Source organism: Perna viridis, chromosome 1 (genome assembly GCF_037379345.1).
Source record: "Perna viridis isolate PV_CMFRI_1.1 ecotype Kerala chromosome 1, ASM3737934v1, whole genome shotgun sequence".
NCBI classification, from domain to species: Eukaryota; Metazoa; Mollusca; class Bivalvia; order Mytilida; family Mytilidae; genus Perna; species Perna viridis.
The window spans coordinates 12,506,870-12,523,998 of NC_142445.1; the positions used below are offsets into that span (position 1 = coordinate 12,506,870).

General features: G+C 31.5%; 2 protein-coding genes and 1 long non-coding RNA gene across 11 annotated transcripts in view; 1 reads left to right on the forward strand and 2 right to left on the reverse strand.

The window, feature by feature from the left end:
• LOC148627294 (protein MON2 homolog) overlaps positions 1-17,129 on the reverse strand; it is a 263,342-nt gene that overhangs the window by 102,136 nt on the left and 144,077 nt on the right. The window lies entirely within an intron of this gene.
• LOC148627296 (uncharacterized) overlaps positions 1-17,129 on the reverse strand; it is a 147,295-nt gene that overhangs the window by 28,900 nt on the left and 101,266 nt on the right. Inside the window, exon 7 of the long non-coding RNA XR_015920177.1 lies at positions 1,217-1,284. This is a non-coding gene — a long non-coding RNA (uncharacterized LOC148627296). The remainder of the gene's footprint in view (positions 1-1,216; positions 1,285-17,129) is intronic.
• Positions 1-17,129, forward strand: part of LOC148627297 (G protein-coupled receptor dmsr-1-like) — a 102,746-nt gene that overhangs the window by 18,985 nt on the left and 66,632 nt on the right. The window contains exons 2-3 of one of the 5 annotated variants that reach the window (XM_088571137.1): positions 2,640-2,768; positions 7,634-7,688. Coding sequence is in view for 1 of the 5 variants with exons in the window: in XM_088571181.1 (XP_088427307.1) it covers positions 13,265-13,292 (28 nt within the window). In the remaining 4 variants the exon portion in view is untranslated. Of the gene's footprint in view, positions 1-2,639; positions 2,769-7,633; positions 7,689-13,052; positions 13,293-17,129 lie in introns of those variants that run through there. The other 4 variants (XM_088571131.1, XM_088571181.1, XM_088571154.1 and 1 more) reach the window with 4 other exon arrangements.

The following is a 17,129-nucleotide window of genomic DNA, read 5'->3' on the forward strand; positions in this document are numbered from 1 at the left end:
CGCACTAAGTTTACCAGCCATAATTTTTTTAGATGGACACTGATTTGGTAATATACATTACATTCTATTAAAGCATACCTTGTACAGAAACCATCATTTTTATTTCTTTAGTCTTTGAAAGTGATGATTTTAGCAAAGATACTGCCTACAGGACAAAAAAAGCAAATCATCTGCTCTTAAAACTACAGGATATGATAAAGGTAGATTACCTAACTGAATAATCAGCATTTTACCCTGACCTAGACACAACTTTCTCAATCATTTCCAGGCTAAGTAAAATGTGCATAAATATTTTCCTTGAGCTCTGTAGTATTTTTCAGTGCTTAAACACCAATACCTGAATGTAAGCACTGTTGAAGCGATGATGTTTTTGAAAAAAATGTGAAGGGTGATATTAGCACACTCTTCAGCAGTAACAGTTGAGCATTAATTTATCTTCATACACACCTAAGGATAAATCACAAAATCAAATTAACAATATTGTCTTAAGGGACATTTCATTTCTCTGTTGCACATCATCTTTCCATGATAACTACAAGATCAACAAGTATTGTGACCTCAATTGCACTTCTCTGGAGGCAATATACCTTTAAACAACTTTCTTTAACTTATGAAAATGAATTAAAACAATGCTGACATTTAAAACTAGGAAAAAACTGGCAACAAGAAATAAACTTGTATACTATGAAGAATTACATATTGAAATTATTCTAGGTCAAACATCACATCTATACAAACAGTACTTAGTACATTCTATCATTTAGAGTAAGTGGAGATTGCTAAACATGTCTCAGTTGTTTCTGATGATCCATGATGGTTTAAAGAGGAAAAGACATGGGAAATAGGTCCTAAATACTTCAACTGACATCTTTATATTTACAGTCACATTTTCTTTTGAAGAACATTATTACATGTACATGTACCTGTAATTTTTTCCAAGACAATAATTGATTTATTTGACCTTTATTTGACCTTGATTTGTCAATAATTCTTGAAGTGCAAATTCATTGCAGTAAAATGCAATAGGAAAAAAACTTGACTAAAACACATCCATCTAACTGCCTACCAGTTATTATTATTCATTCTTATGGATTTATAGCCCCTGAAATAGATGCTGAAATTGGCAACTTATATGGTGCAGTTTGGTATTAAACTCATTTCTGACCTCCTGTAATCTAGACAAGAGACTAAAACTAACGCTGTTAGATATACTTACTGGTACAAGATTCTGTTACATTATTCTTGGTCAAAGTACTTCATATACAAAATGTTATTCCTTCCGATCTAAAGAAAGCAAAAAGCATATATACAAAATGTTATTCCTTCTGATCTAAAGAAAGCAAAAAGCATATTCAAATAAATTTAACTATAATGTAAGAAAGCTCAAAAAGATACCCCTCCCCCATTCCAAATGAACTTATCTTTCTTTGCGGGTATCAGGCATTAATTATTTCCATGCATGATGCCTAATGTATCAATATTAATTGATTTTTAGTTGTACTAATTAAATATGTGGCTAGTTGAACATAAGGGACAAATAGACAGATTGACAAAAAAGGTGATTCCAATATTACTTCAAACCTGTTTGCTTGGGATAGGCAGTATGAAATATATATGATACACTGTTCTTTTTTTATGATTTCAAATTTACATCTACCCCATCTAATCCACATCACAAAGGAAGGATATAGTCCCATACGTGACACTAATCTCATAACTTTTGTACTCTAGTAAGAAACTAAAAGCAGTACATATTTCATGAAGTTATTCTCATGATGAATGGTTTTTGAGCAGAAGTGACCTCTTCAAGGCAAACCAGACTACATTGTGAAGTACATGTGATGAATTCAATATCAAGCACAAACTAGAATATCTAAAAGCTCAATTTTGTTAGTAGGGCATAACAATAATACTAAAACTAAGTTTACAGACAATGTCTGTATCTATTGGAAAACATTCAATCCAGAGAAATCTACTACTAAGCTTTCACAATTTGCAAGATGACATTTCAAAATTTAATGGAATTCAAAAAGGTTCCTTGTTCCATTGGAAAAAAAAGACAAAACTTTTCATTGATACACCAATAAAATAGAAGTAGGTTGATTTACATATAAAAGGTTTATCTGGGAACAATAAGAAGAAATTTACCTTAATTACAGCCAATCTAAACGACTTGGTGATATGATCAAAATATATTAGGATTTATCTGCAGGAATAAATAGGAAAATATTCTTTATGACTTTCAATCACAGTTGGGTACAAAATAAGTAATGATAAATTTCAAATGGATTAATCTGATTTGTCTACTGCAGTGGTATTGTCTACAATAACAAACCAGTCCAAGCTAAAACAAATCTGGAATAACTAAAGAATTGCTGTAAATATATGTAAAGCCTGAAATTTAGATTTATTTACATAATAAAAATATTAGAATTACATTGTGGTAACTCTTTCAAAAAAAATGCTTTAAATAATATACCTGGTAACTTGTTTTGTTTTTCACCTCAAGTGTTTAATTTACTCAATGGGGGAAAAAACTGTGTACAATTAATGTAAGTAAAAAAAAGTAAGATTACCTCCTTTTGGTGTCCTACCACAATAAGTACATTACACATGATTCCAAACCTTTCTAATTACAGTTTCATCAAAATTCCTTCAGCAGTTTAAGGAGAGATGCATTTTTAAGAAATGTAGACAGACAAAGAGGCAGTAAGACAGACACACAGGGAGTGGGGGTCCAATATAACCCTCAACTTGTTTTGACAAGGGTATAATAGAACTATAATTGTAGTTTATTTTGCAGTACATTTCAATGATTATTTCATTTAAACAAATATTGAATTAAAATAAAGACATAGATTGATGCCAATGGCATGTTTGACTGTTTATATAAACAAAAAAGACAAATTTGATAGAGTCATTATATACATTTCATTTTTATTACCACAATAGTTTTGCACTTTACCCAAAAAAACGAAACTTCATTTTTTGTATTCTTTGGAATCTTTTACTACATGTATACCAAAGCCAAATTTTTCATCTTTGTATTTTATGCTAATTTTTATTGTATTGAGTTGGAAATCATGCTTAATGCTTTCATTTCTGTGACAAAAATAAATGTTGATATGAAAGGCTTAATTTATTGGAAGTTATTGTGTCAATTATATTCTCTGAGGTTATTCACATCAATCCTTGAAATATAAATTAAACAACTCATTATAATCTGAATAAAAATATAAATAAAGCAACAAAATTATCTTTTTTATGGCTTCATAAAAAACTGGAGAACTATTACTGCAAACAAACTTTGAAAGCTGTCAGAAGTCATTTAGCTGTCTATAGTTGTGGCCAAATGATAAAAAAATCTTAACTTATGCAAAGGCTTGTGTGTTAATAATGTATACCACTGTAGCTATGTAACAATAAATCTGATTGGTCCACCTTACCATCATCAAAATACCTGATTTAGATTCTAACACCAAATCTGACTGGTTCACCATACCATCATAAAATTTTAACAATAAATCAGTCTGATTCACCCTACAAGTCGACATACTACCAAACAGTTCCAGTGGGGAAATGCTCTCGGACCCACGTGGGGTCTGGGAGAAGGTCAGAACGTCATCAGAGCAGACCAGCCACTAGTAGGACATACTATAACCGAGTTCTTCGGTCAGGTATCCTGAAGGCTTGGGTTCATTACCTCCAACTACTAACAGACATCTACTAACAGAATCCTCGTACGGGGTAGTCATGCAAGATCCGTAAGGATAGTTAAGACCATAAAAACCCACAACCATCATCAGCCTGATTGGTTCACCTCACAGTCAGCAAACTGTCTGTTCAAGATTCACATCACATATAAACACAGGGTATTTGTACAGCTCAGAAACAATCCTTTTTTGCATAGTTTTTTACAGACCAGTATTTTTTTTTAAAAATGGCCAAATGGAATAAAAGCAACACACAAAAGAAATCCAGGCAAAATACAAAAAAAACAGTCAAATTTCATGCATGTCTATATTTCATTACAAAGAAAGCTAATTATCCTTAACCAGATTTTACAAGAATAAGTATAATATATAGATCATAATGAAAAGCTATGTCCAACTCACACATTACAACCTGCATTCCATTTCAATGCATTTGGTATTTTATTTTATTCAATAAGAAACAAATTTCATGTATTTTTTTTCAACCTGGGTTTTTAGTCAAAATATAGGTTTACCATTTGTGACCAAGTCTGAAAGTTCTGTATCCTGTGTAGTCATTCATTGTGATCTATTTCATACTGAACTTTACTTGTACTGGTATCCATATATTCATTTTTGTGAGTCGGTCTGTCTGGAACACCAAGGGCATCCACTCTATCAGATTCTTGTTCACTTAAGGCTTTACTTACAAGAACAGACAAATAAATATATAGAGAAACATTTTTTCAAAATGACGTCTTACTGAAAACAAATATTTGTACTTTCCCTAGAAATAACATCATTAGCATATCTAGACTATTAATAAATAGTGCCAAAATTGAGAGAATGAGAGATGGGCTAAATTAAGAATATGAAATTTTACACCTCTTCAGAAGATGAAAGAAGTAATGATAGTGTTCCCATCCTCAAAAGTACAAATCCTAATTAAAACATCTAAAAAACGCATATCTAATTGACTGGTAAAAGACAGAATTAGCAGAACAATGAAAAAATATGTTACTTCTATACCAAAACATGCTAATTGGAAGCAATAATTGAAATAGTTTAACGAAGCAAGCACAACAAATGTCAAACGGAGAATACAGAGCCATTAACCATTATTGATAGGTTTATTATACAACTTTCCGCTAATGTGAAAATCATTATTATACCTTTTCAATGCAGTTTCCAAGAAATTCAAAACAGAACAACTATTTTTTTCTATTGCACAATGATCATAAATGATAAATCGTTGGAGTGCAGTTTCATGTGATACAATATAGAATTTTGATTAATTATTTTTCAATATTCTTAAAAGAAAATTTCAGCATATGATATCTTTACTACTGTGCTGCAGATGGTTCACTGATCATGTTCTAATGTTTGTTAGTCAATCAATTTAATGCTGAGAACAAATGTTTCAAAATGCAAGCTTTTAAAATGAAAAATTGGACATAAAATCCAGGTGGATAATAACTTGCTAGCAATGAATTTATACATCTAAATTGCATTTACAAGAGATACTGTGTTGGCCATTTTTATTTGTTTAAAAAAAAACAAATCTTTGTTGACATGGTTTTCAAATATGTTTTACACACTTCATAAGTGCTGTGCTGCCCTCCAATATATCAAAGAATTCTTTTATAGAAGATATCCCATACTTCTGATATTACTAAAGTTGTAAGATTGACACTGAAGTGGGTACAGGAAATGTGTCAGACCTAAAGAACCGAAAAAACAGTAAAAGAGAATCTTAAATAAACAGTCAGTTTCCCACACGCAGTCTGCCTTCAACAGGTCCTTAAACACAACACCAAATTAGATCTTTTGTATACATTATTGAATGGTCTTCTGAAAACTCTTACAAATGAACATTCACAATTGTGGCTAAATACAGCCATTGTAATGTTATGCTGCCAAAAACCATATGTGTCATCCTTGTCACTTTTGTAAACAATTACAGCCAATAAAAAACTTATTGCAGATGTCCTTAGCTTCACTGGCCTACATTTATTTAAAAAAAAAATCCTGTATAAACCAGTTCAAATGTAGGGACTGATTCAATGTTTATGGAAACATAATTTCTTGTTTAATTCAGGGCTCAGTATATTTCCCCATGTAATTGATTTAACTAAATGTAAATGACTACTTTGGTAGAAACCAATGAAGCTATATCACCAGCATATAAAATAGTACAGTACCTGATAATCACTTAGTGTATTCATCAGACAATTATGTTAAAAGGTCTCAACACTTCATGTCAAAAGGCCATCCCTCTATGTAGTACCCAAAAACACATTGAACCCAGTTCTATGCATTGTAAAAAAAAGTCTAAAAGTAGTCAAAGCCAAAGCTGAGAATATTTACTTTAAAATCATATTTGTAACTTACTACAAAAGTGTATGAATGTTGTTTACATGTGTGAGTATTTGCCTCCAAGCTGTCAGTTAGCAGAAAAGGTAAAAATGTTGATTTTCAGTATTATTATTTATTCCAGCAAGTTTTGTGAAAAATGTCTGCAATCATTGTACCATTAGCATAATGGTTTTAAAAGCCATATTTTCCAAGCTTCACAATGATATGAACATCAAGGTGTCATTTGTCCTGTCAGTGTAAACTTTTAAAATTACTTATTCAACATGTTAAATAATGGGAATGCTAGAAGTAGTTAGTGAATACTCAACGACATATACCTATTGTTTTCAATGTTTAACTGTATTTTAATTCTCATCTAATGAGTATCTAGATGCCAGTCTCACTTTATATTAAAAAAAAAGAGAGAAAATATTTTTGTACCACAAATTTCTCACAAACACTGAGCAATTTCATTAACAATGTAATACAAAATTTTTGTTTTACTAAATCAGGTATAAAACAAAAGTACCAAACATATAATATTACAAATTTTGATACACTGTATATAAGTAGTAACCTCTTATTCAAATATACAGGAAGATCTTAATCCAAATATAAATTGTATAGTATGACTTACAACTGAGCATGTATACATTTTCCTTATGTTTGTCAAGTCATTGAAAAAAAAGGACAATAGCTGAAAGGTATGAGATAGGATAGGTAAAATATTTGTTCATTTCAAAAAATAATAATTCAGCCTATACCAGATCAAGACACTGTAAATAATTCTTAACTTTTCTTCGTTTTTGAAATGCATATTTTAATTTTAAATACATGTATATTTAAAGGCTACTTTCACTTTGAATTCATTCCCCTGACCCATTCCTGCGGGCCTGTCTGATACCTGAACGTCTATCATTAGCCTTGCAAGCGATGCTTGGTATAAGAAGTTCTCAAATCCAAATGTTTGAATAAATTTTGGAAAAAATGCAATTAAGAGGAATATTTGGATCAGACATAGAATAGTTCTGTGTTTTGAGTTCCTATGTGATGAACAGGAATATATAAGTAATAGGTATGCATGCAATTAGGTAGAATCCACAGATAAACTTCAGGATACTACACTGTTAGAAAATATTCTCAAGAGATCTGCATTACCTGCCCTATTCTCTGTATAATAGTTACACAAGAGTATTTCTGCAAGGCTGATACTGTTAAAATGCTTTGATGCAACTCTGCACTTACATTTAAACAAAAAATACAATAATTAGCCTGACATCAAGAAATACTTATCTCTTTTTTGTTTTCTAGGCTAAAGTACCAGAAATTTATTGTTAGAAATTTTGAGCTAAAATCATGCATACAATTTTTTGTACTGATAAAGTAAGTGGATTTAGAAACAAAAGCAATATGTTCAAAGGAGTTTCTTGCTATGAAAAGCCACCTGGGTGCTTATATTCCTACTGTAAGAGATAGTCTTATCTTCTTGAAGGACAGCAATCAATGTATCTAAAACAAGAATGTGGAAGCAGCTAAACAGTGAATGAATTACTTAACTTTTAAGATTATTAATTTAATACTTTCAGGAATTAATTAAATGGATTCAAAAGATATAAAGCAAGCACTATGGTAGAGTTATAGGTAAGCATTTTCATTTCTTATTACTCAGTACTTTAATATACCATTGGCATCTCAAATCAGGTAGTACAAGTACTTATATATTCAAAGTTTCCATGATAGACCAGGAGTAGATGGATTTTATAAGGACATCAATATCCCCATTTTTATCTCTCATACTGGGTACCAAGACACCCATAATATGTTTTTCATATTAAAGACCTGATTATTCTACTTCAATGATGATTGCCAATATGTTATGAAAAAGATTCATAACATCATGAACTATTGTGGGATGACATGGTGGTGAACACTTCTCTACCACTAACTAGTGTGGACAAACAAAGAAGTGCACTACCTTTCCAGTAACACTAATGGGCAAATATGATAATGAACACTTCCCTTCCACTACCACTTGTGGGAAAACAAGGTGGTGAACACTTCCCTAGAACTGCCTCTTGTGGGCAAAGAAGGTGGTGAAAACTTCCCTAGCACTGCCTCTTGTGGGCAAACAAGGTGGCGAATCCTTCCCCTCCACTAACTCTCGTGGACAAACAAGGTGGTGAGTTTCCCAGTTCATGTATTGTTTTATATTACCCTCCACTTTGTGATTATTAGTTCAGTAATTTTGTTTTGACCTTTATCTACCACTTACTCTCCGTTAGCAATTAATGTCATCATGTTCAAAGCTGAATGATAATATGAACCTGTTAAGCACATATTCTACCAAAAGCCCTTAACCTTCTTCCTCCAGACTAAAAAAGCAATACCAGGTTAATATCAATAATTACAGATATCAGATATTGTTTGATTATAGGTGGTATGTAAAAATACCCTGTAATTTTCACATCATATTGAATATAGTATAAAGTAAGTCAATAAAATATTCATGAAGCAGGGGTGGATGCAGGATTTTAAACTAGGGGGGCACAGTTAAAATTTCTTTTTTTGAGGTTAAATTTTTGAAATATTCTTCTAGAGTGGGTGCAATGTAGGTATCTTTTGTGGTAAAATTAGTGAGAAATTAAAGTTTCACCCTAAAACCACCTAAATCTACCAATGACAACCCATGCTTTGCAAATTTTAGGGGGGCACACGTCTGCCACGCCCCGCCTGAATCCGCCCATGCATGAAGTATTTGAAACTTAATCAAGATTCATGTACTGTAACACAATTAACTTCTTGTATATAACAATTTCAAAGTATAAATAATTTTAAACTTTTCTTTAATGAACACCATGTAACAAACATGAGGAGTTAAATTGAAAAGTGCTACTGACATTTGTAAACTTAATAATTCAACCAAAATGTAATAAAGAATGCATAAACCACTGATAAGGACCACAGTTATCACCAACCAATTAATCATACACTACCATGCATGTATTTACATGTTTAATTATGTAACTTTGTACATTTTTTTTTGGATAAATATCTACTCATGATTTTTTGTGAAGCAAACATGATGACATGAAAATTTAATTAGCCCTCCTGTAACACTGACAACTTAAGGAATGGTTCCACTGATTTTCAGACAGTAGCTACTTTTTAATTGCCATTGCATTATTGTACATGGCTTCTATTGCTTTCTAAGTAAATTGCATTGTAAAGAGGAAGTTAACATGTGACCAATGTGAAAGTAAAATACACTGTACAACTCACTGTACCTTATACACCACATCATTCTTATCAAAGCCTCCATAGTTTAAAAAAAAACTTTAAATACTAAAATTCAGATAGATATCTGGTAAATAGGAAATAATTGTGTAATGGACGATGAATAATAGGATAATTAATTGGAAGGAGTGAATAACCAAAATATTATCACGAGTGCCGAAGAACGCCTAGATTTAACGAGTGTGTGGAACTTGTTCGTGTGCGAGTTAAATCTTACTGCATTCTTGGCATGAGTGGTCATATTTTGGTTATTCATGATATCCAATTGATTATCCTATTTATTATGTAGATATCCTCCATTATTCATTGCTAATTTCAACATAAATTTCAAAATTTGAGAACGGTGGATTGATATCAAAGTTGTGACGTATTGGCAGGAGAAAGCCTGTGAGTGAAATTGCCGAATTTATTTCAGAGTGTGAATTATTGAAATTTATTACACTAGGAACATTCGATAAAACACTGCTATCTATATAATAATTATAAATATAAAATACAGCCCCCATCATGCTAAATCCACAGACCGTAGTATTTTCAGATATTGATAAAAGGTAATGTTCTGATGCCAAAAGGACAAGGGGCATTAGAAGATCGGGTAATATTTGTAATTAACTTGTATTTCTGTACACCTTCATCAATACATACAAAGCGATTGAAAACTGTTGAAAGTTGTTTCTATCAACAGACTTGTACTGCAATTTCATGTCAAGATTGTGGAACTAAAGCATTTACTTAAAAAGTTTGTTTTGCAAACAGTTTTTTTTCATATCTGCTCTGTTAATAGCAGACAAAGAAAGCCATATTCATTTCAAGGTTATAAATAATTCTAGTGACATTAGAACTTGCCTTTTAGCACTATACCATGTTCAGAATTAGACAGTAAAAAAAATTATAAATGAACAATGGCAATTAAAATCATTTCTAGAAAGCATGACAAATAAAATGTCTTCAATTTCTTTTTCTTATAACAAGTTTTCACCTCATCTCCTGCTTATTTTCTATCTTTATCATTTAATTGTCAAAGCCTCACCAAATGTGGCGTTCAGAATTACATAACCTGAGACTAGACTACTGTTCAATAAATGAAAACATGAAAATTTTATTTCTTTAAATATATTTGAGCACAGACTAGAAAAAAATTCAGGCAATGTTTTGTCTAAATGAAACACCAAAAGAAGGGGAACAAATACATTTTTCTCTTAAGCAACTGACCCTTGACCTTTTGCCCAACATTTGTTTTTATATGAAACAATGCACTTTTTGTTGATGTCATCAAGCCTGTTGTACTGTTTCCTATACAGAGAAAACACTTCATCTCTAATAATGTATTCTTAGAGATGTAATGATATTAAATATTAAGAATCCTAGTGAAAGAGTAATCAAGGGAACCAAGATTCTAGTGGAAATCAAAAGAATGTAACCCTGGGACAAAGGCCATAGAGGGAAAACAGACATTCACAACAAAGAACATAAAAATAACTAAAATGATACATACAAAGTAACAAAAGTAAATGAGCAACTCAGACTCCATTAAAATCTGGGAGCATGAACCAGATGCAGCAGTAGGGTAACTATCCTCTGCATTTCTAAAAACACCCACCGAGTTGCTCATAAAAAGTAATGTCCAGGGTAGACTAAAGAGGAAAGGAAATCTATGACACGTTGAACAAATCAGTTTTCATGGTGCAGATGGACACAATGTAACCATCCATGAGTTCACGATGACGACCAATGATGATGAAAGATATTTTCTAAGCACAAAACAAGCAACTATAAACCTACTTCTCCTTACTGATTTTATGCCACTTATTCATATATTTTGCTTGTATCAAAACTCTGCAGCCTTGAAAGTTTTTAAAGACTCCTAGAACTTCCAAAAGAAAAAAAAACATGAGTATTGATATCATTTAACTGCTTAAACATTACTCAGACCTGTGCCAGTATTCCTATTGAGACTTCAGATCAGTCAGTCAAAACAAAGACAAGTTTTAAGATATGGTTTTGAATTTCCAAGGATAAACTTTATGACTGATTTTCCTGCGATCACAATCCATTTGTGTTAGAACATGAATTGCCAATTTCCTAAACATGATAATGTACTGATGGTTTGTGATATAAAATAAAAAACAGACTGTACAAATACAATACCTATATTTGTAATTTACTTCCATCATGGAAACTCCAAACAGGAGCAGATTACAACTAAACATTGTTTTAAGTCTACTGAAATGAAAATTTTGACCAGTAAAGATATATTGGTGTGTTACTGGTGTGTTACTGCAACACAACTTTGTGTAATTTTGTTTTCATAAGTTTATAAAGATGTTAATATCTTGAAAATTTTTAAGATAAAATATTTTACATGTACTGCAATTTTGCGCCTTGTAAACATTTTTTTTCCTTCCTGAGTAGCTGTGGGTGAGACAATTACATTCCAGCAAGACCTATTTCTTCTTGGAAAATAATCCACAATTTGTCATGACATCTTGATATATCACTTCCATATTAATATTCTATTGGTGAAACAAATAATCCAACTTAATTTTGCAAAGGTGACATAAATATCACAAATTAGGTTAATTAATTAAACACCAAAGCCTGACAAATTGGGATTACTCTATGTTATTTTTAACCATTTTGGTGCTAATCTTAGTTTTAATATATTCTAGATGGTAAAATCTAATTTAAACACAGATTTTATTTTGGCAAAATAACTTTAAAATGCATGATATTAATGGCACATATTAACTTGATAGTACAGCATTTAGTTCTACAATTACAACACACCTAACAACAGGTCGACCTAAGTATTCAATAAACCTGTTAACAAGATCTCATGTTTTAAGTCCTTTGATTAAAAAATGGAAGAAAGAGCAGAAATGGCAATAAATGAACAAGAAAATATATTGTCATTATTATTGTTTCAAGGGACATACATTACATATGATGGGGACAAAACTTTTTGTAGACTTAAATATTAAGAATCCCAGAGAAACTGGTCTGGTGCTGGCATGTCAGTTAACTGCTAGTAGTCCTTAGTTTGTACATTTGTTAATTTATATTCAGTTTCGTTATTTCCATTGTAACAAAGGACTCACACCTTTTTAACTGATTTTTAGGTGTTTTTAATTGTGTAATATTTTTTTCCACAGTGGCCAGATTTTAAAGGAGGAGGGTTGTGATAAAGCCAAAATACTTTAATCTGCTGCAAGACAAGAGCTTCTGGCCTCTGTACGTCTTGTTTTGTTTTCACCTTTAGTTTATTTTATATGTTACTTGAGTACATAGGGCAACTGTTTTGCTGTACTTGGGCTGACATTTTCATCACGTGGGGATGTTGTCTCTTTAACCATACCTATTCTTGTTATATTTAAATAAAGACAAAATCACCCACAAAACAATACTGGTAAAATAATAAATAGATAAAAGTAACTTGCTTAGATCATATCAGCAAAACCAGAGAGCCAATGAATCAGTAAGTTTTACAGTACAAAACATCTATACCCATTCTACAGACTGATGTAATATTTATCTATGAAGGCAACATGCAAACAACTTATTCATCAGACTAAATAAAGTCAATATTACCATTAATATCATTCTAAATATAGGAATTACAACATGCAACCTAATACTGCAAATAAGATACTTCATGGTCCAAAATAAACAAATATCAAAATATTCTTAGTTGAGATTATTCTCTTTACATACTGTTTACAAAATGCTCTTTCGTTTTGAAAATCAAACAAATCTGTTGTAAGTATTTAATTACATAAAAGATCCTTGAACCATTATACATTTTTCATTATATCAAAACACCATGGTATCACCTGTTACCCTTCAAACTACAGCTACTATACAAATCTATTCTGTGTCATCATTTAATGCAGTATAATATATTGAGTGATAAAATATGAGTGAACATGCTAAAAGGAGGATTATATATTAAAGGTAGGAACAAGAATTCTCTTAAGGTACTGTGAATATTTCTAATGTTTGACTAAGTCATCCTCTAAAGTTTTACAGCCAGTAACATAATTAACTCCAGGAAATAAAGTTAATCTTTCCATAATTGTTAAAATTGGACCTATCAATTGTTCCATTCAGTCACTGCATGTAGGATCTAACAATTCAGATGACCCTTCTGATTAGCCAATCAAAATTCATCTTTTAATTATCTTTAAAGCATTATTCAAAGCGAATAACCCAAGGATTCTGAAAAGATAATCTGAACAGAATGTACAATGGAGAGTTGCTACATCCTACATTCAGTGACTGAATGGAACCAATGATAGGTCTTATCCTAATTAGATTGTTGAATGACCATTACCTGATGAAGGTAGTTAATTGGATAATTATTTTAACTTTCCATCCTTTTTAAAGCTATTTAAATCTATGCTTGACAGACAAAAACATACAGAAATTCACCAGGTATTATCAACTCTTTTCCCTGAAATTAACTATATTACTCCCTGTAATATTTACTTATGGGTGCTATAAATACCAGGAGTGTATAGTTATACTGGATATATTCTGCCAATATTTGGTGGTAACCCATTCCCCAACTTGATTCTATCATTGTCCCTTTTTCTATGGTTTAAGTCAACCATATATAAGCAATTATACCCTGCCACCCAATCAAGTGTAAATTATTGTAAAAAAGTTTTGGACACTTTCTTGCTTGTATTTCTTTATGAAGTTCTGTTGTCCTTCTAAACAAATAAATATGAATTGATTTATTGATAGAAGTATTTTTATAAAATGTCAACAAATGTTAGAGTTAACTCCCTTGAGTATTACCCTTTATGATAGACAACCAAATAAAAACTTGCAACCTCATCAAATTTCCTAAATAATTAGACTGATTACTGGCATGATTTAATGGGACATTAATGAATTAAGCCAGTTAAGCTTTCAAGTAAGCTGTTGAGGTTGAAAATTATTACTTAAGCAATTGGAAACACAAATAACATCAATACATTTCTACAATGTAGCTAAATGATACTTGAAAAGTGTAAAGAAATTACGTTATTAAATGAAATTATCAGGTTTTATCAGGCAGCTGATTTATTCCACCATTTTAACAAATAATCAGTAACTATAAATATTTTTGATAAAAATCATTCCTTTACCCATAACAATGGTCAATGCTTGCGGCTTTTCCGTTCACGTTTAGATTTTTATCTTATTTTCCATCCTGGATAGGGATTATTACGATACTGAAAACATTGCCGCGAGACTCAATCAATGAGGAAACTGGATTTCATAGAAAACAACTTGCTACGCAGAAAAATCACAATAGCAAACAGATAAAAGTAAAAATATGTATTAGTCAAGCACAATGAAAAGTAAGTTCAAACATAACTTTATTTTCCATACCACTAATTGAAATCATTAAAGTGAGAAATTCAGGATTTCTCTAAGTGAAAAAAACGAAGATATTTGTGGATCAGGAAAAAAGGACAGAGTTCACTGCGAACTAGCCAGCTTTTCTCCTTTGTTCTCTGTCATTTGTTCATTTTTAAATTATTTTCCCTACAAGATTAACAAGGAAATTGCATGTCACGTGTATAGCTATGTAAATTAGAAGGAGTTTGATTGTGACCATTAAAAAGTTTTAATATTGTACAATCATACAAATTGTAGGATGGTAACATGCAAAGTCAATAAGTGCTTACTACTTACATAGAATTACAATGAGATAATTCAGTATGTAACAAGAAATACTGTGAACAAAGCTCACTAATGGATACCACTGCCAGTGACCCCTCCTCCCCTAAGTAACAATATGGTCAAAATATAAATGATATCCTAAAACAGAGTTGATGTAGGTTCAATCTGAAATTGAATCCCATGATATGACATTCCTGTATAAGGCGTCTATAAAATAATAAAGTGGATGTGATAAGTTGTAGCAGAGAAAATTGCAAAGTAAATATTGTGTACAGACAAACAAAGGAATAGATGGCTGAATGGATAGATGGAAATGACTATCACTATATACCTCCTACAAAGTTGGAGTGAAAAAAAAACGAGATCAGGCATTATTTTAAAATACAGATGTATGAGCAAATTGTGAATACGGAAGCACATAGGTCATTCACACAATGGAGTTTTCCCAATAAAGTTAAAAACAAACAGCATTTAAAACAATGTATCACTAACACATGAAACAATAATTTTCAATTCATTTACTGGCACTAGCTACGGGCAATGGCTATGGGCAATGGCTAAGGGCAATGGCTAGTCCAACAATATCAAAATGATATATACAGCAATTACCAATTACCCAATTCCAACATTTTATTTCCATATAACTAAAAAACAACAACAAATATTGAAACATAGAATGAGTGTCTTTCTTAATAAAACTTCTTAAAAAGGTTCAAAAGTATTCTAGACAAACAAACTGGCAGACTGACAGTATTTGATCATTAAATATTCATCGAAGACAGGACCATATTGTATTCTGCAGACAGTTTCTAATGTAGTATTTGTGATTTCCTTTTCCTCATTGTTTCTAGAAAAGCAGAGGACGCTTACCCTAACGGTACACTTGGCTCCTAGTTTTTAGTGGAGTCCGAGTTGCTCATTTACTTTTGTTACTTTGTATGTATGATTTTAGTTACTTTATGTTCTTTGTTATTTTTCCACACAAAAAAATGGTACACCTACATACAAATATATGTGTTCTTTGTTGTGTTGGTCTGTTTTCCATGTCTGGCCTTTGTCCCTGGAATACATTCTTTTGATTACCGCTATAACCTTGGTTCCCTTGATTACTCTTCCAAACTACACATACCGGTACTTGATACAAGAACACAATAGACATACAACCTAGACCTTTGTGATTGTGTCTACAATGTAAACATAACTTTCCTGTAAACATTGTGCTCATAGAATTGACCTTCTCTAATTGTTTCCTTTCCTATCTATTCTTTATCACTCTATCAACTACTGTATTGAAGCAAGATAAAAATGTCAAATTACTGTTAGCTATTATATTAAAGACAGCCTTTTCTTGCCAAGATGGTGAATTAAAATAACACAAAACATTTCTTATGTGACAAAATCAATATATAAGGACATTGCCTTTCTTTGTGCTTAAATTTTACCTCAGGTTAAAAGAACTAAACATCAGTCTAAAGTCTAGACTCAAGTTCACTGCATATTAATTGTATGCCACTCTTATATATGACCATGTGATCTGTCTTGAATTACAACAAGGAAAACTTCTGAATGGCAAACACAACTAATCATAAAAAACAAAACAGCATAGCACATGTGTCACACGCTGACAACTACAGACAGAAAATACAGAAAGTACAAAACAAACTAAAACAATACGGCCACTTTCTATTCAGTAGTGAATAGGTTGACTTTAAAGACATAAAAAATATGAAGAATAAATGAATAAAACTGACATTGTAATGTTGTTTTTTTTTTTGGTTGGGGTCAAGGGGGTCCTTCTCTTCTCTTTTTTCATAGTAGTAGAAGATGTTATGTAGATCTTCTGAAACATGAATGGGTCCAAATGGTTCCGTCTGAAGTGACAAACTTTTAATGAAGATGCACAGCATGTGTAACAGGAAGTCGTGACATATTCCTGTTGGACAACAGAGAAATAACACAATGATGAATTACTATTGTTATAGGAGTTCTGTCCCTTATAGGCAAAGCTTCAAATTTTATTTTTACATTCAAGAACTAGTGGCTTTTCTTATTGAAAATACTGTCACCAACTTTTTGCTTAGCTAGAACAGATATGCCAGGTCACAAGTTTATAAC